A 21,664-nucleotide genomic window follows, 5' to 3' on the forward strand; every position below is an offset into this window, starting at 1 on the left:
AACTAATTAAAACAAATTTTAAAAAGTGCAATTCAGTGGAAGGACAGTATCATAAACAAACGTTGCCAAAGCAAGTGAAAATCTATAGGGAAAATAATGAAAGGCCCTCAACCTAGACCTCAGAACCTTATACAAAAATTAACATAGATAACATATAGATCACAAACTGAAATATAAAACTTTTAGGAAAAAATAGAGGAAAGTTTCTAAGATCTAAGGCTTGGCAAAGTATTCTTATATATCCACCCCCCCCCCAAAAAAAAAGCACAATTACAGAGAGAAGCAGGGGTTCAGCAGTGGGAGAAAAAGAGACAAAATGAATGGATCTAGAACTTGACAAATTTTTAAATGTTTTTCTCACCCTAATTTCTTGAAAAATGTATACGTTTATATAAAAGCAAAAATAATAACATTATATTTTGTGATTTATGTATATGTGACATCCTAGAGGGAATAACTGGTTTCATGGTTCTTACATTTTATGATACAATAAATGTGACATTAAATCTATATATAAACTGTGGAGAATTAAGGATGTAAATTAAAAAGAAACATTGAAATCTCTAGAGCAGTATTGGGGGTGTAGCTCAGTGGTAGAGTGCTTGCCTAGCATGTGTGAGGCACTGGGGTTCAATCCTCAGTAACACATAAAAATAAATAAACAAAACAGTTTTTTTTGTGTGTCTATATGTGTGTATATATATTCCATCAAAAGCAGTTAGAAGCTGGGTGCAGTGGCGCATGCCTGTAACTGCAGCATCTTGGGAGGCTGAGCCAGGAGGACCATGAGTTCAAAGCCAGCCTCAATAACTTAGCAAGGCCCTAAGCAACTCATCATGACCCTGTCTCTGAATAAAATATAAAAAATGAGCTGAGGATGTGGCTCAGTGGTTATGGGCCTCTGGGTTCAATCATCAGTACCAGAAGAAAATAAAAAGAGCAATTATAAAGAAAAATAAACAAATGATATTCAAATTGGAAAAAAATTAGAACTATTTCAATTCCCAGATGACATAAAAATGTATAGAAAATCCTACATAATCCACAAAAAGCTAATAGAGCTAATAAATAAATGGAGCAAAGTTGAGGATACAAAAGCATTAGACAAATGTTAGTTGTATATGTATGTATAAGTAATGAACAATCAGAAGAGGAAATTAAGAAAGCAATTTCATTTATAATAATATCAAAAAGAATAACTTTAGAGAAACTTAACAAGGAGGTTTAAGATTTACATGCTGAAAATTACAAAATATTGATGAAATTCAAGAATATCTAATTCTTTCCCAGATTTACTGAGGTATAATTGACAAAAAAATTATATATATCCAGGATGTACAATGTGATGATTTGATGATATACATATTCATTGTAAAACGATTATTTCAATCAAATTAACTAATACATCAATCCACACACAGTTGGGGGGGGGGTGGACTGAAGACACTGAATATTGACTCTTCTGGCTAATTTCAAATAAACAATACGATATTCTTAACTACATAATCATCATGCCATATATTAGATCCTCAGAACATGTTCATCTTGTAACTGAAAGTTTACACATTTGACCAACATCTCCCCATTTCCCCTATTCCTCAGTCCTTAGCAACCAAACCTCTGCTCTACCCTCTGCCTCTATGAGTTTGACCTTCATTTTAGATTACACATGTGAGAGCATATAGGATTGTCTGTGTCTGGTTTATTTCACTTTAGCATAATATCATCCACATTCACCTATGCTGCCACAAACAGAAGTATTTCCTTCTTTTATGGCTGAATAATATTTTACTGTACACACACACACACACACAGAATTTTCTTTATTCATTCATTAATCAACAGTCTCTTAAACTCTTTCTGTATTTTGTCTATTATGAATAATGCTGCAATGAACATGAAGGTACAGCTATTTCTATGAGATACCAATTTCATTTCCTTTGGATATTATGTCCAGAAACGAGATGGCTGAACTATATGATAATGAAATGACTGGATTACATGGTAATTCTATTTTTAATTTTTTGAGGAACCTCCATACTGTTTTCCATGACTGTCCCAATTTCCATTCCCATCAACAATATAAAAGACTTCTTTTCTCCATACCCTCATCAACACACTTAAAGAATTTAATGAAAAGGAACTAATTTAATGAAAAGGAACTCCATAATTGGGACTGCAAAACTTGACATTAATAATACTAACCAAAGTAATACAGAGTTTACATAATTTCTATCAAAATCCCAGGCAGCTATTTTGCAAAACTTGACAAGCTGATCCTAAAATTCATATGGAAATGCAAGGAGGCCAGAAGAGCCAAAAATAATCTTGAAAAAGAAAAACGAAGCTGGAGGACTCCTATGTTTATGGTCAACTGATTCTAAATAAGGGTCCCAAACCTATTCAATGGTTAAAGAATAGTCTTTTCAATAAATGGTGCTGGGAAAACTGGATATGCACATGAAAAGAATGAAACTGAACTCCTACCTCAAACTATATGCAAAAATTAACCCAAAATGGATCAAAGGCCTAAATTTAAGAGTTAAGATTTAATCTTAGAAGAAAACAGGAAAATATGTATGATCCTGGATTAGGTAATAGTTTCTTAGATATGATCCAAAAGCATAAAGCAATCAGAGAAAAATATAAATAAGACTTTATCAAATAAAAATTATATATATATATATATATATATATATATATATATATATATATATATATATATATATATATCTCACAAAGGACCACCAGGAAACTGAAAAGACTGACAGAGTGGGAAAGAGTATTTGTAAATCATATATCTGATAAGGGTCTAGTATCCAGAATATATAAAGAATTCTTACTAGCCAACAATTCCAAAAACAATTAAAGGTGAGCAAATTATTTCAATTGGTTATTTCTAAGAGGAAATTAAAAGAAGATACAAGAAGGACCTAAAAAACACATGAAAAGATCCTCAACATCACTAGGCTTCAGGGAAATGCGAATCAAAACCATAAGGATATATCAGTTCACACCTATCTAGATGGCTACAATCAAAAAGACAATAATCTTGGAAAGAATGTGAAGATATGAAAGTATTTTCAACAAATGTAGCTGAATCAATGGGATACTCATATAAGGAAAAAAAAAAGAAACTTGAACCCTTATTTCACATCATTCATAAAAATTAATTCAAGATGAACCACGGACATGAATATAGGACAAAAAAAAAAACATAAAGCGTAGGATTTTATCTTAGAACGTGGGTGTGGGCAAAGATTTCATAGACCATAGAAAGCAGTAACCATAACAGAAAATTTTAAACACTTTGTGTCTATAAATGAGAACATTATAAAAATGGATGGGCAATCCACAGATTGAAGAATATATTTGTAAAATACGCATGTGACAAAGGATTGATATCATCCAGAATATATAAAGAACTTCCACATAAGTCAACTTAAAAAAGAAAAACAAGGCAAAATAAAATTGGCAAATGACTTCACAAAGAAGCATACAAAGACCAACAAATGCACATGAAAAGATGTTCAACATTATAGTCATCAGGGAAATACAAATCAAAACCAGAATGAGACACTACCATACATCCATCAGAATAGTTTAAATTAAAAAGACAACACCAAACATTGGTGAGGGTGTGGAACTCTCATATACTGCTGGTGTTAATATAGAATAGTGCAGTGAATTCAAAAAAATAGGCAATTTCTTTAAAAAAAAAGTTGCAAAAACACTTATACTTTATGACCCAGCAATTTTACTCCTAGCTATTATACAAGAGTAATAAATATGTCCACAAAAAGAATGTTCAGAGCAGCTTTATTCATAATAGCCCCAAATTAGAAACTACTTAGGAGTTCATGAGTAGTAGAATGTACACACACATATAGCATAGCCATAAAATGGAATATTACTTACTCTACATTAAAAAGGAATAATATATACAATATAGCTCAATCTCAAGAACACATTCAATGAGAGAAGCCTTACATAAGAGTAGATATTGCCTGGCGTGGTGGCATACACCTGTAATCCCACAGACTGAAGGCTGAGACAAGAGGATCGCAAGTTCAAAACCAGCTTCAGCAATGGTGAGGCATTAAACAACTCAGTGAGACCCTGTCTCTAAACAAAATATAAAATACAGTTGGGGATGTGGCTCAGTGGTTGAGTGCCCCTGAGTTCAATCTCCAGTACCCAAAAAAAGTAGGTATAATATGATTTCATTTTTATGAATATTTAGAATGGGCTAAACTGATGATAAAAAAATCAATAGCATGGTATAGGGAGGTCTGACTAGGGAAAAGCACAACAGAACTTTCTGGAGTAATAGAAATATTCTGTATCAGGCAGGCAAGGTACCACTTGTTGGCGAAATCTGTTGCACTATCCATTTTGAAACAAGGATAATAAACCTGTGTTCCAATAAAGAACACAGCCATGTTTATATAGTCTATGGGTGTTTTCATGCATACAACAGTGTGCTAAGTAGTTGCAACAGAGACTGTACCACCTTGAAATCCTAAAATACTGCGTAGACATTTACAGAAAATGTTTGTCAACACCTATCCTATATCTTGATTATGATTTGGGTTAGACAGGTGTAAGCATTTGTCAAAATCTAATTAATTATGATCTGTGCATTTTATTCTACATTAAAATTTAAAGAAAAAACATAAATACCAATTTCTAATAAATGATATGTATGCTAAAGTCTTTATGCAGAAGTACACTGATGTTTGCAACTTATTTTAACTTGGAAACGCATCACAAAATAAGGTGGATTAATAAAGGACTAAAGAAATTAATAAACAGATATGTGATAGAGCAAATATAGCAAAAGTTAACTGTACAATCAATAGGGTAGGTATAAGGGTGTTCATGCTACAGTATTTTTCAACTATCTGTACCTTTGATATTTTTCAAATAAGATGTTGGGGAAAATTTTTAATTAGGTAAGGAAAGTATATATCACATGCAGAAATAAGCATTCCAATCAATCTCAAATACTTTGTGAAACCCTTTATTCTAATGAAATAAATCCTAGAATTGTATGCCCTGTCTGATGAAACCTCAATAGCAAATATATTTATCTTTCCTCAATCCTGTTAGGATTCAACGTATACATATCAGCATTCATTATAATTTATATTGCTGATGAAGAAGGAATTTTTAAAAGATTTTTTTAGTTGTTGATAGACCTTTATTTTTATTTATTTATATGCAGTACTGAGAATCAAACCCAGTGCCTCACACATGCCAGGCAAGTGCGCTACGGCTGAGCCACAGCCCCAGCCCCTGAAGAGGGAATTTTAAAACACATAATACTTAAAGTAACAGCTGTTTGGAATAGTAATATATAATCACTAGAAAATTGCTACAACACAGCACACCTTTTATCTATATGGATCTCAAGGCATTTCATTAGCCAAGCTCAAAAAGTTTAGAGTTTTTCAGGTATATCTAAAACAGAACAGAAGAGAAAAAAAAAGGATCATATTCTGTTCTTTCCTTTAATTAATTCAATCAATTCCCTGATTAACTGTCACTGAAGTTATCATACCCTTTTTCTCCAATACTGACCTGAAGGGTAGGTATCTTACAAAGGGGCCATGTAGTATGATTGAGTTCATAGCCTCTGGAGCCAGGTAGTCTTGGTTCAAATGCTGGCCCTCTTGTATGACCCTTGGAAAGTTATTTAACCTCTCTGAACCTTACCTTCCTCACCTGTAAAACAAGGACAATGATAGGATTCCTAGAGCTAGAGTGAGGACAATACATGTAATGCCTTTAGAATAGTATCTGGGTGGCTGGGAATGTATCTCAGTGGTGGAATGCTTCCTTAGCATGTGCAAGGCCCTGCATTCCATTCCTAGCACCACAAAACAAAACAAAACAAAAAAAGGATAGTGTTTGGCACATAAGAATAACTCAATATTGTTTAATTATTCTCTCATATGGGCAAATACTTTATTATAAATGTAGAACTGGAAGAGAAGCATAGGCTCCTAATATTTTAGGCCCAGAAAATCTTAGAAAGCTACATTGGCTTCCTTGTTGTTCTTCAAACATGCCCACATTACTGCCTTAGGGCCTTTGCACCTCAAATTTGCATTGCTGACTCCCTCATCTACTTCCAATATTTGCTCAAATATCACACCTTTCCAATGAGGCCTACTCTGATGGCCACCTTCTTTAAACCTGCAACCCACTTTCCAACTTAACCTGCTCTATGCTTTCTCTAGAGAACCTTATATTGTATTATATAACTTAATTTTTACAATGGTTGTTAAGTGTCTTTCGTATAGAGAACAAAAGTCAATGACAGAAGGGATACTTGTATTTTATTCACTGATAGATCCCAAGTAAGTGTTCTAATATACTTTTGTTGTTGTTGTAACCTGGTCTGCTCACTTCACCTTACAGATGAAGAAACCCAGGGGAGACCTGAATCAAGGTTACCCAGTGAATAAGGAAAGAACAAGAAATGGGGACTGTGATTCCCACCCAGTTCAGTGTCTTTCGACTATAGCTACTATTTCCCTGATTCTTGAACATTACAGAAAAAAAATCACAATCATCCACATTCCCCCCACAGGAAGATTTACCTTTGGAATTTCTTGGCCTTGCAAATGCTGCTGTGTCTGTAATACAGAAATGCTCTGACAGGCAGTGGAAGCCTGTATTGGAATGCTAAGTGTCAGGAGATGAACAGAAGAAGACGGCTGATTTGGAAGGGCTATCCCAGAGTTTTGATAGAGGGTCTGCTGTTGTAATTGTGGTTCTGATGACCCAGAAATGGCTGCTAAGCTACAAGATGGCTGCCACTGTGGCTGGCCAGCAGACTGTCGCTGGATGCATGCTGGCTGGTACTGTGCTAGTTTTTTCTGTAGGGGAAAAGTTTGACTATTGTCTAATGCCTGAAACACTTGAGGCTGCTCTAAAGGCTGTATTACATGTTGTTGTTCCACTGCCGCCAGTTGCAACTGTTCTTGTAAAGAAGGTAAAATCTGGACCATGTTTGAAACGGTCTTTGGAATACCTGGTAATGGCTGAATTTGGTTAGGTGTCTGTGAATCAGGTACTTTCTGCTGTAGAGAAGCAGTATTTTGGCTACACAAAGACTGCTGTTGATTTTTGGAACCTTCTTGAGTAGACAAATGATGGATTTTCTGTGCTTGTCTACGAGATGAATGAGTCATCTGCTGATGCTGAATGAAAGCTGAGTGAGAAACCTGGCTTGGTGTTAGATGTGATTGGGAAATCTGTGCTGAGAAATGAGTGGGCTGGATCTGGGACTGTGAAGAGGCCCGCTGAATGAAGGACATCTGCTCAGGGTGTTGAAGTTGTCCTTCTGCTGCCCTCTGAGATGTAATACTAGTTGACTGCACCTGAGTTTTTAGCTGCTGGTGTCCAAAACTGACATCCGCTTGGGATGGAGCCACTGAATGCTGGACACTAAATAAAGGTTCAGTAGAACGTAACTGTGTATCTAAGTTTGGTGTTAAGTACATCTTTTGCTTCAATGTTAAAGAAGTACTACCTTGTGGTTGTGTTAAATAGGTTTGTTGCTCAGATGTCTGTGCTATACAAGGTGGTACAGAGTATAACTTTTGATCTGTAGAGTTTATAATGGGTACTTGCTGGCTATCAGGAGGGTTTATTGTGTATACTTGCTGGGTTATGAAGGTTGCCTGTTCAGTAGTCTGGATGGTGTAAGCAGTCTGTCCTGAGTAAGAGACATGTTCAAGAGGCAGTGCCTGATAAGCAGGCTGTTCCATAGGTTGCACAGGATAAGCTGCCTGGATCGCATATGCTGTCTGGTCTGCAAATGGTGACCGAACTGGAGGTTGCACTAGGTAAGCAGACTGCCCTTGGGCCGGTGCCAAATAAGAGGACTGTGCTGTAGGTGGGACTGGATAAGAAGTCTGCATGGAATAGGTTGGCTGTGATCCCGGTGGTTGTACAGTGTAAAGTGGATGCTCCAGGGCTGGCAGTGAATAAATAGGTTGTTCTGGAGCCTGGACTGGGTAAGTTGGCTGTGATGAGTAAGAAGTTTGTTCCTGGGGATGTATCACAAAGGGCAGCTGCTCAGGAGCCTTCAGTGGGAAAGGTGGTAGTTCTGCAGGTGGCCCTGGGTAAGTGTGTTGAACAGAATAAGATGGCCGTTCCAGCGGCTGAATCACACTTTCAATACCACCCTTTGGCTGCTGCTGACTTGCAAGAGCTTCAGACTCTTGCAGAATACAATCCTGCTGAACATTTTTCTGTGGTGATGCCATAATCTTAGGTTGTAAAAATAATGGCTGCTGCTGAATAGAGGCTTGGAAACAAGGCACGGTTTCCTTCAAATGCACAGTCTGGCTTTGTGGCACTGAAGAAGTTGGAGTTATAGACTCCTGATGTACCACTGGGCAGGGCTGTGATACTGACTGTATCTTTTGTGAAGGATGATGGGCCCCTGAATGACCCCTGATGGAATTAGAAGGGAGCTGAGCTGTATCAACAGCATTCTGTGCACTGCTCACATATTGGGCAGAAGAGTGATTCAACAAAGCTTGAGGGTGATTAACCAGTAAGAAACTAGAAGTCTGATTGGCATCTGGTGCTTTGGTTAATGCCTGATTCCCATTTCTGGGGCCAGGCTCAAGTTGAAGACCAATTGTTGGATGCTGGGAAGTCATCTGTGAAGCAGGCAATGTCTGAGGAGAAACGGCAGAAAGGACTGGTTGTGGAACTCCAGAAACTGACAAGTCTAAAATCATGGGTTGGGCTGAAGTTTGTCCATCTGTTCCAAAAGCCAGCTGCAGTTCCTGGTGCTGGTGCAAGGAAAATTCAAATTATAAATGTATATACCATGCCCATTTTAATGGGACTGTTCCAGATGATTGATAAAATAATGCTATATTCTAAAAAATGTCATCAAATTATCAAAAAGGTGCTAGGTATGGCATTAGTTCCATAAAAATCCTAATACCATGAGTAAATGCTAGTTAAATATACAAAGAGCTGAGATTAGTCCCAGCAATATACTGCTCATGGTTTCTCATTTATTGCACTTACCACATAACTCATTTGAACCTTGGCAGATTCAGAGTAAATGAATCTGACACCTTCACACACCAGATAGTGGAAGTCCCAAGAGAAAACAAAACCAATTTCATTATCACAGCTAAAATGAACCTAAAATTCTCTCTCAAGAAGAGAGGAGAGAATTCGCTGGAATTAATATAGGTTGGCTATAATAATTCCAAGAACTTGGGCCACCAGGCTCATAAAAAGACCCAAATGATCAAAATCTTGCTTACATGGATTTTATATAGTAGGTGAAAAGGACAGATTACAAAGATAATATGCATGTAATATACATATGCATCTATAAACAAAACTGTACATGGGTACATAGAAAAACAGACAAACAGAGAGCTATATACCCCGAATATAAGTGTCTCCAGCTGGAGGGATAACAAAATTTTCACTTTCTTCTATATAATTTTATGACCTTTAACTTTTTAAAATAAGCACATAACACTTTCATAACAATATTTAGCTTTTTTTCTCCACAAAACTTTAAAAAAAACTTGGAAACACATTTTAAATTCACATACCTATATACTTATGTGGTTGAATCTAAGTTAAATGTAAGAATCCATTCAACATACTTTGCATTAATAGTCTTAGAAAGAAACAAACCAAACCACAACATGAGCTCAATTACAAATATGTACTATATCACATATAAACACTAGCCAAATACTAGGACAGCTCAACTATATCAGACTAAATCTGCCCGTTGCAGATTTTAAATGTATCTGGCATTTGTCAAGTACATGTATGCTTTCCCCTTACAAGACTGTGAGCTCCTTGAGGAGGCTAAAGACCATGTTGTTTTTTACTTTATATTCCTAGAAGATGGTAGTCATTAAGTTTGTCAATGAACTGGGTTTGATTGTACACCAATCTCTTAAACAGATACATCAGCTGCTATCTAAGTAGAGAATGCCCAGGAGTTTAGAAGGCACATGCAGGGAATGGTGGGTAGTGAAGGGAGAAAGCAGGGTGATGGCAAAGAAAAGGCCAACCATGGGTCCAGAGTCCATAACCTAGGTAAACAGGATATAATTTGAATATATGAATTAACTCAAAGACTGTTTAATTATTGTTGGAAACACATAATGCTGACTTTACTGGTCTTAAAGACAAAAATACTTCTTATTCTCCTACAGAAATAAACATGAACCAAAAACAAGTCAAGAATTTAGATGGATGTGCCAAAAATTATTAAAGTCTATGAAATCCTTTTTTGTGGTAATGGGGATAGAACACAGGGGCACTTTATCCCTGACCTACATTTCCTACCCTTAAAATTTTAAGACAGGGTCTCACTTCATTGCCAAGGCTACCCTGAGCTTGCAATTCTCCTGCCTCAGCCTCCCAAGTCACTGGGATTATAGGAACCATTGCACCCAGCAATGAAATACTATTTATAATAAACTGCAACAGGTATCACTCCATACTCAAACCAGGCTGGAAAAGTTCAATACCAAGAAGAAACTAGTATTACCAAGAAAAAGAGATCAAAGTCCTAAATAGATTTTTGTCCATACACTGAGTCCTCTGTTTCTTCCCCAATTATGCAAACAGTGTTTCAAGATTCTACCTGCACAATGTTAGGTATATCCTCAAAAGGAATGTCTTGGGTGAAGGAAAGCATAAACAACTTTTAGTTTTCAGTGACCTTTATCTAAACTATGATGAATTTATAAAAGAGAATCTTTGCTTGTCAGAAAAATCTAGGCAGTGTTAAATTTGTCTCAGTGAATACAGAGTCTCTAAAATGATATCTTACCTTTATCTGTGAGACCTTCTGCACAGTTAATGGGGAAACTTGGGACTGTGAAACAACTGTAGGTCCAAGGACATGTACAGGCAAAACAGTGGACTGACCTTGAACCACAGGCAAAATTTGGGGCTGAGTCAGATTTGGCTGCTTTTGTAACTGTTAAAAAAGAAAAAAAATTAAAGATAAACTCTCCCATTTATAGTAAATATGATGTTCTATATTTAAAAAAAGTAACAGTTCATCTCACCCCTGAAACTTGCTGGCAATGTCCTACCAGTTGCTGAGATGGATAAATTTGCCCTGGAACATTTATATCAGCCTGTGGGACACTAGAAACCATTTGAGAGCCCATCGTCTGGTTTGAGGAATAAGCTACACTGGGCTGACTTGAAGTATCTGAATGTGTAACTGATCCAGCTCCTGCTTCAGACAAATTGTCACCTATAACAAAGAAAAGAAGCATCAGACCCAAGAATTGGATCAGAATTATAATGGGTTGCACAAAATGTATGTATAGCATGTCAAAATATACCCAACTGTGATGTCTATCCTAAAACAACAATAGAAAGAAAGAAAGAGAGAGAGAGAGAGAGAGAGAGAGAGAGAGAAAGGAAGGAAGGAAGGAAGGAGAGGTAGAAGGGAAAATAAAAAGCACAAAGTTGAAATAGTGTAGGTAGTAGTGTTTCTTTTTTTTTATTCTGAAAACACAAACAAGTAAAATATTTACACTACAGAATTAATCAAAATCATCATTTAAATTCTCCATTAAACAATGAAATGTTGGCACTGTGATATATACTAAAATTTTCTTTTCTTTTGCAGTTCTGCAGATTAAATCCATGGTCTTGCTAATGTTAAGCACATGCTCTATCACTGAGCTACATCCCTACCCATAAAATTTTCTTAATAAAACAAACCTGAAAACAATCACACACAAAAAATCAACTCCACTTACTGGCTGTTTCATGTATATCCATACCTAACTGAATTATACTTGCCATTAGGATTTCAGTAAAACAAAGAGTCATAGTTTCTTTCTCCTAGAAACTGGATAGGAAAAAATACTGCCTCTGTAGAACAATTGGTTATTACTATGCAAATTATTGTGTCCTTTTGGAAAAGAGAATATGACAGCATAAAAATTAAAGGGCTTGTGTTTATAATTTAGCCTAAAACACAAAGGGTCTTAATATCTATAAAATTCCTTCCTGAGGAATGCATTGTATCTTTAGTTCCAAATTTTCTTTATTAAAGGATTTATGTTAAACCCTTAAAAACATTAGTATGGTCATTTGACTTTTTCTCTGAATAAGACTAGTTGCTAGATTTTAACTCTATTGCAGCGAGCACTTTGGACAAGTCAGTTAATAATAGTTTCTTAAATTTTAAAATAAGGAAACTAGCTGGCCTGTTTTAGGGGTTTTGTAAAAGGCCTGATGAAATAAATAACAGATAATAGAATCACCTAAAAACCACAAAAGTACTATTTAAAAATAAGGAAATATTGGGGCTGGGGATGTGGCTCAAGCGGTAGCGCGCTCGCCTGGCATGCACGGGGCGCTGGGTTCGATCCTCAGCACCACATAAAAATAAAATAAAGATGTTGTGTCCACCGAAAACTAAAAAATAAATGTTAAAAATTCTCTCTCTCTCTCTCAAAAAAAATTAAAAATTAAAAATTTAAAAAAATAAGGAAATATGATTGGACATTTGTATGTGTTTTATAAATTTTTATTGCTTTACCTCTAATGGAGGAGCAGTGCTGTTGTGGTTTTCTGTGTAGAAGCTGCTGTCGAGCATGTTGATCAACTTCAGTTTCTTCACATTCAGCCCCAGTATGCTGAGCAGAAGTAGGAGGCAAAGTTGTAGTTTGCTGCTGAGGAAGTACATTCCCCATAGACTTACACTGTGAATCCCTGCGTTCTTCCAAACAGCAAACAGGCTTCTTCTCCCTTGTCTTTTTTATCAGGGTCACCCGATCTCTAATGGATTTAGCCACAGCTTTGGAATCACTTTCATGGAAGAATCCAGACTTGACCTACAAACAAAACATAGTAAGCAAGGCACTTCCTTAACATTTAAGATTTTGGCTATTTTTAACACCATTATTTTTTAAAATATCTTTATTTTATTTATTTATTTTTATGTGGTGCTGAAGATCAAACCCAGTGCCTGACACAAGCAAGGCAAGTGCTCTACCACTGAGCTACATAAAACCCCAGCCCAACTAACATCATTAATTTATACCCAAAACTCCAAACTCTATTAAACAACAGTCAATTTGCTTATATATTCATTCATTCATTCTTTCGTTCGTTTTTTTCCCCTGGTACTGGGGATTGAACCCAGGGGCACTCAAACACTAAGCCATATAAAAGCCACATAGGCTTTTTACTTTTTATTTCAAAATGGGATCTTGCTAAGTTGCATAGAGTGTTGCTAAATTGTGGAGGCAGGCTCGAATTGCGATCCTCCTGACTCAGCCTCCCAAGTTACTTGGGATTAAAGGCATGCACCACCATGCCTGATCTCTATATTCTTTCTTAATCAAAGTCATACATACATGCAAAAATATAAGAAAATATTTTTAATAAATACAAAAAAACCAACAGTATTACCAAGCATTATTGAAATAGTTTGGACTTTAAATAAAAATAAAACTCTGATGTTTCAGTACATGCAGCCTTGTTACTGATAATTTAGGACTGCTATTAAGAATTGTAAAAAATTAAAAAGGGTTTCTTCATTCAGCAGCATTAAATGTCTACAATATGCCCAGTACTGGGGACAAGAGAGATAGATACAAGTAACTAAGTCGATCTTTTGTCCTATCTGAACACAAAATTTGAAGGTATGAAATAGATACAAACTTAAAATGAAATGAAGTAGAAATGAGCTGCTAAAAGAGCCTGAGGAAATAGGGAAACGGTTACAGTGGAAGGTAAATTTGGACCTGGCTAAAAGGCAAACAAAGGAATGAACAGGCTATTGAAGAGAGTACAAATGAAGTCTGGAGTGGAGATCAACATTCTAAGCAAAAGAAGTATATTTACCACAAAATATTACATCTTACTAGGCATTAGAAGTATCAGAGGAGAGGAAACAGTTCTGCCTTATTGTCTCAGAGCAACAAAGGTGAGCAGCAGAGAAAATGATTTGAGAAGGTACCATGGCACATCATTCTCAATGCTATAGTCTGCTTTTTAAAGCAAGTCTTGGGTCTGCATACTCTTGAAATATGTCACAGTAGTTGAAAGATGAATAAAATGTTAGTTGAAACAGCCGGGCATGGTGGTGCATGCCTATAATCCCAGTGACTTGGAAGGCTGAGGCAAGACAACAATTTCAAAGCCAGCTTTAGCAACCTAGCAAAGCCCTAAGCAACTTACCAAGATCCTGTCTCAAAATAAAAAAAAAAAGGGGGGGAGTGAGGAGGTAGCTAACTGGTAAAGGACCCCCAGGACAAATCCCCAGTACAAAAAACACAAAAGTTAGGTGAAACACACGTACCCAATTGTGCTCCCTCCCAAAATTCTAAAAAGAAAAACTGCCCCATAATAGATGGATTTTTAAGTTAAAAACACACAAGAACAGGGTAAATAAGAGAACAGCAATGGTAACAACCTTTTGAATACTTTGGAATATAGAAAACAAACAGACAATAAAAACAAACCTAGTGAGGCTGGGGATATAGCTCAATTGGTAGAGTGCTTGTCTTGCATGCACAAGGCCCTGAGTTCAATCTCCAGCACGACACACACACACACACACACTCACGCAAAAAAAAAAAAAAAAAAACTGGGAAAGGTGAACTACAGAAAACTAAGAACCATTTATACTGAAGAATAATCATAAACCACAGGAATTGATGGTACTAGGTACTTCCATAACTGAAGGTAAAGTGAAAATAAGGAAGACTCAGTTATAAGGTTTTGTGAAGCAATTATTTAGGTCCCAGCATCTCACCCTTCCTTCCACACCTTTGTATGATTGCTTCTCCCTACCCATTAATCTAGAGTTTTGTTCTCTGAAGAGGGCAAAAGAAAGTATCTCTGGTTTTCAGAACATCAAACACAGTTGATATTATGGCTACCATGTTAAAAACAAAACTATTAAGCGACCATATACAGCTGGATATCAAATGCAGAAATGCTCAGACCTTTTCCTTTTTGGTTACCAAAATACTGGTATTAATACCCTTATTCCCCAGGAAGGAGACTGAAAAATGCTTCTCTAGAGAATCTTACCAAAGGAAAATGAAAGATTTATAAATAACAATCTGAGATTCCCATAATAATGGCCCACTCAAGTACTCTATAGTAGTCAAAGTTAACAAGTCTTATTATGCAAGCAATAATACCATCCAGATAGTTTGTTAGTTCCTGTAGCAGGTAAAATTATGGCCCCTAAAGGACACCCTCACCTGATGGCCAAACCTGTGAACATGATGAGATATCACTCCCATCATTATTGTATCTTTATATAGCACAGATGACCTTAAACTAGGGAGATTATCTGAGTGATATTTTACAAGCAGATGACACTAGAAGTATTCACCAAGCCAACCCTGTTTTTTGAAGACATGATTGGGCACATGAAAGGACTAAAAAGCAGCTTCGAGACACTGAAAACAGTCTCCAGCTAACATCCAGCAAGGAAACAAGGATCTCACAACAGAACTCCCAGATAAGAGCAGGCTAGACAACACCTTGATTTGAGGCTTGTGAGATCCTATGCAGAGAATCCAGCAAGGCTTACCAGGAATTCTGACCTATATAACTGAGAGATAGTAAACAGGTGGTGTTTTAAGCTACTAAATTTGTAGTAATTTATAAAGTAACAATAAATTCTTTATTCAAAAGGAGTCAAAAAACACTAATTTTATAGAGAGGTGTGACAATAGTGCATTCACAAAACAAAGTGCAAGATATTTACCCTAAAAAGGAACAGATAAAAAAATGAAAAGGAACTCTTAAAATTAAAAACACATTAGTAAACATGAAAAATTCAATAGAAGAGTTAGAAAACAGAGTTGCTAACATCTACCAGAGGAGAATAAAAAGAAAAAAGAGATGGAAAATAGAAATGATAAGAATATTAGAAAACCAGTTCTAAGAGGCCCAACATCCAAATAACTGGCAGTTCCAGAAGGAGAAACAAACAAGAAATCAACAGAATACTTCAAGAAACTTTCCAGAAACTAAAGGATATGTTTTCACAGATTAAAAGGATCCACAGAGTATGCAACAGTGGATGAAAATAGACTCAAATCAAGATACATTACTGTGAAATTTTAGATCACTGAGAAGAAAAAGATCTTCCAGAGTGGGAAAAAATGAATCATATGTAAACAATCAAGTATCACAACAACTCTGGACTTTTTAACAATGATACTAAAAGCTAGATGAGCAGGTAGAAATGACTTCAAATTTTAAAAAAGCAAACAACTGTCAACCAAAAATGCCTTGTTCAGCCAAAATGATCAATTAAATACAAAGATGGAAAAAGGAATTTTTGTATTTCCAAGTCTCAAAGAATTTATCTCCTATGTACTCCTTAATAAGCTAGCAGAAAACTTAAAACACTATACTACAGTATAGACAGGATATATTGAATTTTTACACCTCTGCATGTCGGCAGAATCAAAGGAATACTGATTTTTAGTTTTATAGATTTTTTTAAATTTAAGTCATTTTACACCGTTTTACTCATTCTAAAATATCATGTGCTCATTGTAAATATTAAAACAATACAAAGATATATAAAATATGTTTGAAAGTCAGGCTCAGTGGCACATGTCTATAATTCAAGCAATTTAGGAAACTTAGGAGGATCACAAGTTTGAGGCAAGACCCAACAACTTAGCAAGACTCTTGTCTCAAAATGAAAAATAAAAAAGGCTGGGGATGTGGTTTAGTGGTAGAGTGCCACTCGGTTCAGTCCCCAGTACTGCAAAAATACCCCAAAACTTTAAGAAAAGAAACTAGCAGAAAAGTGTTCCACTAAAACCAAAGGACAGGCCAGGTAAGAAAAAAAAAACATGGGATTTAGGAAACATAAAACCCAATACAAGAGTGAGGCAAAGAAAAGTCTAGGAAGATAGTAAAGGTAAGTATCCAGATGCCAGTTGTACACCAGATGTCCCAGAAAAACATTTCAGATGAGAACAGCATAACCTTAATTCAGTAATGTTAAGGGCTATCATCTCCAAGATCCCCACTGTCACTGTCCTATCCCTTTTAACCTGAGGTCAAAATATCCAGCCAGTCTTGACTACATGCTGCTAAAACTTATGCATGCCCCTCCTATCAGTATTGGCAGCTGCTTGGAGCAGGTGTGGACATGCATTACACCTCCTAGCAGTTAGTTACAGGCTATGATCTACTGAGAGTGGGGGCTGGTCACAGAGAAATTAGAAATGGAAAAATCAGAGTAGTCCACTTCCTGTCCAACCATATGGTTACCAAACTAATTTCTGGTCTGTACAACAGCCTTTGCCAGTATTCTGACTGTGCTGATCCATGGGTTTATTTCCCTGAACTTACTCTTAACCGTATACTCTGATTTCCCCAGAAGCAGCTCTTGTATGCTCTTAGGGAAGCTGAAACCAGATGTTGATCCAGAGACTCTCTTCAGTTTATCCTCTCCTGGGGTTTTTCATCTAATTATACTAATAATGCCCCTGTGTAGCCAGCTAGGTGTGTGTTTGCTGTTAGGTTTACAAAATAAAACAATATATTACTTAGGTAAACTATAATGAAAAGCAAAGGAATAAGTAACATAAAAGTCAGGATAGATATTGCCTAAGGAGCTGAGAAAGGGGAATGTAGCTGGGAGCAACACACTGGTGGCTTCAAAGGCAATGACAATGTTCTATTTCTTAACAAATGTAGTGTTTTATTGTTCTTTACAGTGTGCATACAAATTCTGTATACTCTGCTATTGAGATACATTTCACAATAACACAACAATTTAAATAAAGAAAACAGGAGACAATGAAAGGCTGGGCATGGTAATACAAGCCTGTCATATCAGTGACTTGGGAGGCTGAAGTAGGAGGATCACAACTTTGAGACCAGCCTGCATGATTAATGAGACTCTGTCTCAAAATAAAAAATAAAAAGGTCTGGGGATATAGTTCAGTAGTAAAGTGCCCCTGGTTCAATTCCCTATTCTGAAAATATACAAGCAAACAAAACAAACAAACAAAAACCAGGAGAAAGTGAGAGAAAAGAAAGCAATGAATACAAGAACGTAATCAAACCTGATACCATATGTGGCAGGGGAAAACAGTGGTAAAACTTACCATTTCATATGCTACTTCCTCAGGTGTATCTGTTTCTAAATTGAAACTGAATTCAATAGCTTCATTGTCTTTGTGTTTGCCTTTTAATTTTTTAGGGTCTTCAACCCAGAGTCTTAAAGCCAGGGATGAATTTGAGCAATCATCTTCCTCTGCTAGCTCTACCCTCAGTCCTGTATCCTCAGCAAAAAATGCGTGGTTTAGTAGGTTCCTGATAGACAACCTAATAAGCAAAATACATATCTCATTATAAATTCTTCCAATAATAAGTCAAAATTATTTATACCAAAGCAACAACCTTATTTAAATTTTCTAGTAATTAAACCATTAATCTGCTTTGTTATAAAACCAAATCTTGTAAAGGATACAAAGAAATCCCAAATAACATGCATATATAGTAACTTAAATTAAAGATTAATTATGCCAGGCATAGTGGTGCAGGCCTATAATTCCATTGACTTGGAAGGCTGAGGCAAGAGGATCTTAAATTTGAGGCCAGCATCAACAAAAACTGAAAAAAAAGGGCTGTGGATATAACTCAGTAGTAGTGTACCCTTCTATTCAATCCCCAGTAACACAGAAAAAAATAAATTAAAAGATTAGTTATTACCAGTAAAGCATCTAGACAACAAACTTTGCTTTTTTTTCTCTGTAGTGGGGATTGAACCCAGGTGATAGCACTACATTCCTAGTCCATTTCATTGTATTTTGAGACAAGCTCTTGCTACATTGCCCAGACTGGCCTCAAACATTCAATCCTCCTGCCTCAGTCTCCCAGTTGTTGGGATTATAGGAGTGTGCCACCACACCTACTATATAATGAACTTTAACATATATAAAAGTATACATAGAAAGAATTAGAGAAGTACATGTTGGGTGGATTGATTTTCCTTAAACCATCAGCTTAAGTTACTACGACTCCAATAATAGAATCTCAGCAAATGAAACTAAAAACTCCCCCAGCAATATAAATTCTAAAGTAAATTAGAAATTAAAACTGTTTCACAAATATTTATGTCATTGACTTCATTAGCAATGGTGTGTTTCACTCTTTAGAAGAACGTTGTGGTGTAGCTAATGTGGTTCAGCAAAGTCCAGTGGTTTTCTTAAAGTATTTAACTCTGGTTCTAGGCCACAGTATACATATATATTCTTTTGCAAAGAGGGACAATTGTTTCTTCTTCAACTAATGTTTAAAAGACATATAATATTTAATCAATCTGTATTACAGGCCAGTGGGTGCTGAAACTAATATATTGCCTAAGGTCTATGTAGAGAGCCCCTCCTGTACCACTTAAAACAGAAAAGAATCATGTGGACAACTTGGTGTCCTATAAATGGAGGATTTTCACCCCTCTACATTTTTTACTATTATTATTATTACTACTATTATTATTATGTTGGTACAGGGGATTGAACCCAGTGGCACTGTACCATTGAGCAACATCCCCAACTCTTTTTATTTTGAGACAGGGTCTTGCTAAGTTGCCCTAGTTGGCCTTGAACTTGCAATCCTCCTACCTCTGCCTTACTTAGCATTACAGGCATGAACCACCAGGCCTGTCAAGTCCATTTAAAATTTTTGTTTGTGACAAGGTCTCATTAAGTTGCTCAAGATATAGTCTTCTTGAACTTGTGAGTTCAAGCTATTCTCCCACCTCAGCCACTCAGAGTAGCTAGGACTATACAGGCCTGTCTCACCACACCTGGCTTTTATTAAGTGTTCTATAATAAAGCCATAATTCAACAGACCTTACCTTAATGGCTAAGGTAAGGTCTGTTGTATTCTCAGATATACGATACTAAATCAAGTTAGAAAACTAATAAAAATGTGGAGGGTCAATGAAACGCTGATGCAGATTATTTGTTTGTTTAAAGTATATATCATTGATAAGGTAGTAAAAATTAAAAGATGTACCCACTAATTTAAGTCAGTAATTTTCCAAGGCTCAAATTAAAGAGAAGTAAAAGATAAGACTAAAATGACTTGTTCATAAGAAAACACACATTGGGATACAAATAATAAATCTACAATATTACTTCTGAAACAAAAGCAACTATATCAACTTTATCATTATTGTGACACAGGGATATAGGATCAAATAAAATATATCTATGTACCCTCAACTGGTAGAAGCAAGGTAACCTGTGTAGGCTTACTGCCTATTAAGCTGATGGTTAAAGGTGATGAAAGCTTGTCAGAATATATACACACAAACAACCCAAATGTCAGCTCAAGGAAAATTCAGCACATAATATCAAAGTCTAAAATGTCAAACAACATGCATTGATACACTTCACTCTATACCATATGGTTTGGCTTCCACTCAAAAGTCATACCTAGCATGAGTAAAAGGACAAAAAAATGACCCAGTGTATGATTAGAAAAAAATACATCCATCAGTTATGTCATTTCACTAGACTTGCACCCACCTTTCAGATTTGTTTTGACGAATACATCCTTCAATGATTTCTTTCACTTCAGGATCAGTGACTTTATTAAAGCTGGCTGGTTTAATGCCCTGGAAGAACAAACATATTTTTTTTTTTCACAAATTAAGCAATTGAAAATCCAATCAACATGATCGTTTTAACATCATTTTTATCATTAAATCACATTCCAGTTTGAAATGAGATAAATATATATATAAATATATTTATATGGCAAAACTTTAATAACTTTTTTAACTAAAATTTTGCCATAACTCTACAAATACCTGTGAAAATTGTAAATCTAAATAACCAACAATAAAGACAAACTTATATATTATGTTTTATATTATATGATAGTACACAAAAACTAAAAATGTTCTCAAAGTAGCTGATGCATGACTGTAGTTCTAGCAACTCAGATGGATTAGGCAGGAGAATCTCAAATTTAAGGCCAACCTGGGCAACTAAGATCCTATCTCAAAATAAAAACTAAAAAGAGTTCAGATAATAAAGCTCAATGGTAGAATACTCCTGGGCTCAATTTCTAGTAATGAAAAAAAGGGGGTCAAAATAATTAATGATATGGAAAATCCTCATGATTTAATATCAAATAGGGAAAAAGAAGGACCCAAATATGTACATATAGTATAAAACCAATTAGAAAAATTATAATAAGTATTTTTTTTTATTTTTTTAGTTGTAGATGGACATAATCCCTTTATTTTATTTATTTATTTTTTTATGTGGTGCTGAGGATCAAACACAATGCCCACACATGCCAGGCAAGTGCTCTACCACTGAGCCACAATCCCAACCCCTATAATAACTACTTTTTGGAATCAGAGAACTATTATTTTAAAAACTTTTGAAAATTTCAAATAAAGTATTTTTATTTCAAATACTCCAATTCAATATAATTCAAAGTCTTCTACAATGGCAAGACTCAATAAACAAGCAGTGTGTGTATGTATATACACACATATATATATTTGCATGCATGAAATATATATGCCTATGTATGAAAATTTGAGAAATATATATATATTTTTCTACTTAAGCAATACTGTAATACCAATAGAATCCTA

General features: G+C 35.6%; 1 protein-coding gene across 2 annotated transcripts in view; it reads right to left on the reverse strand.

Moving 5' to 3' along the window:
• Positions 1-21,664, reverse strand: part of Wnk3 (WNK lysine deficient protein kinase 3) — a 152,732-nt gene that overhangs the window by 91,189 nt on the left and 39,879 nt on the right. For both annotated transcript variants that reach the window (XM_071606048.1, XM_071606047.1), the window contains exons 5-9: positions 20,580-20,668; positions 18,150-18,369; positions 12,587-12,881; positions 11,091-11,284; positions 10,850-10,999 (exon numbers count right to left, since the gene is read on the reverse strand). In XM_071606048.1, the coding sequence (XP_071462149.1) occupies positions 10,850-10,999; positions 11,091-11,284; positions 12,587-12,881; positions 18,150-18,369; positions 20,580-20,668 (948 nt within the window). The remainder of the gene's footprint in view (positions 1-10,849; positions 11,000-11,090; positions 11,285-12,586; positions 12,882-18,149; positions 18,370-20,579; positions 20,669-21,664) is intronic.

The sequence above is a fragment of the Marmota flaviventris genome, chromosome X, assembly GCF_047511675.1.
Source record: "Marmota flaviventris isolate mMarFla1 chromosome X, mMarFla1.hap1, whole genome shotgun sequence".
Lineage (NCBI taxonomy): Eukaryota > Metazoa > Chordata > Mammalia > Rodentia > Sciuridae > Marmota > Marmota flaviventris.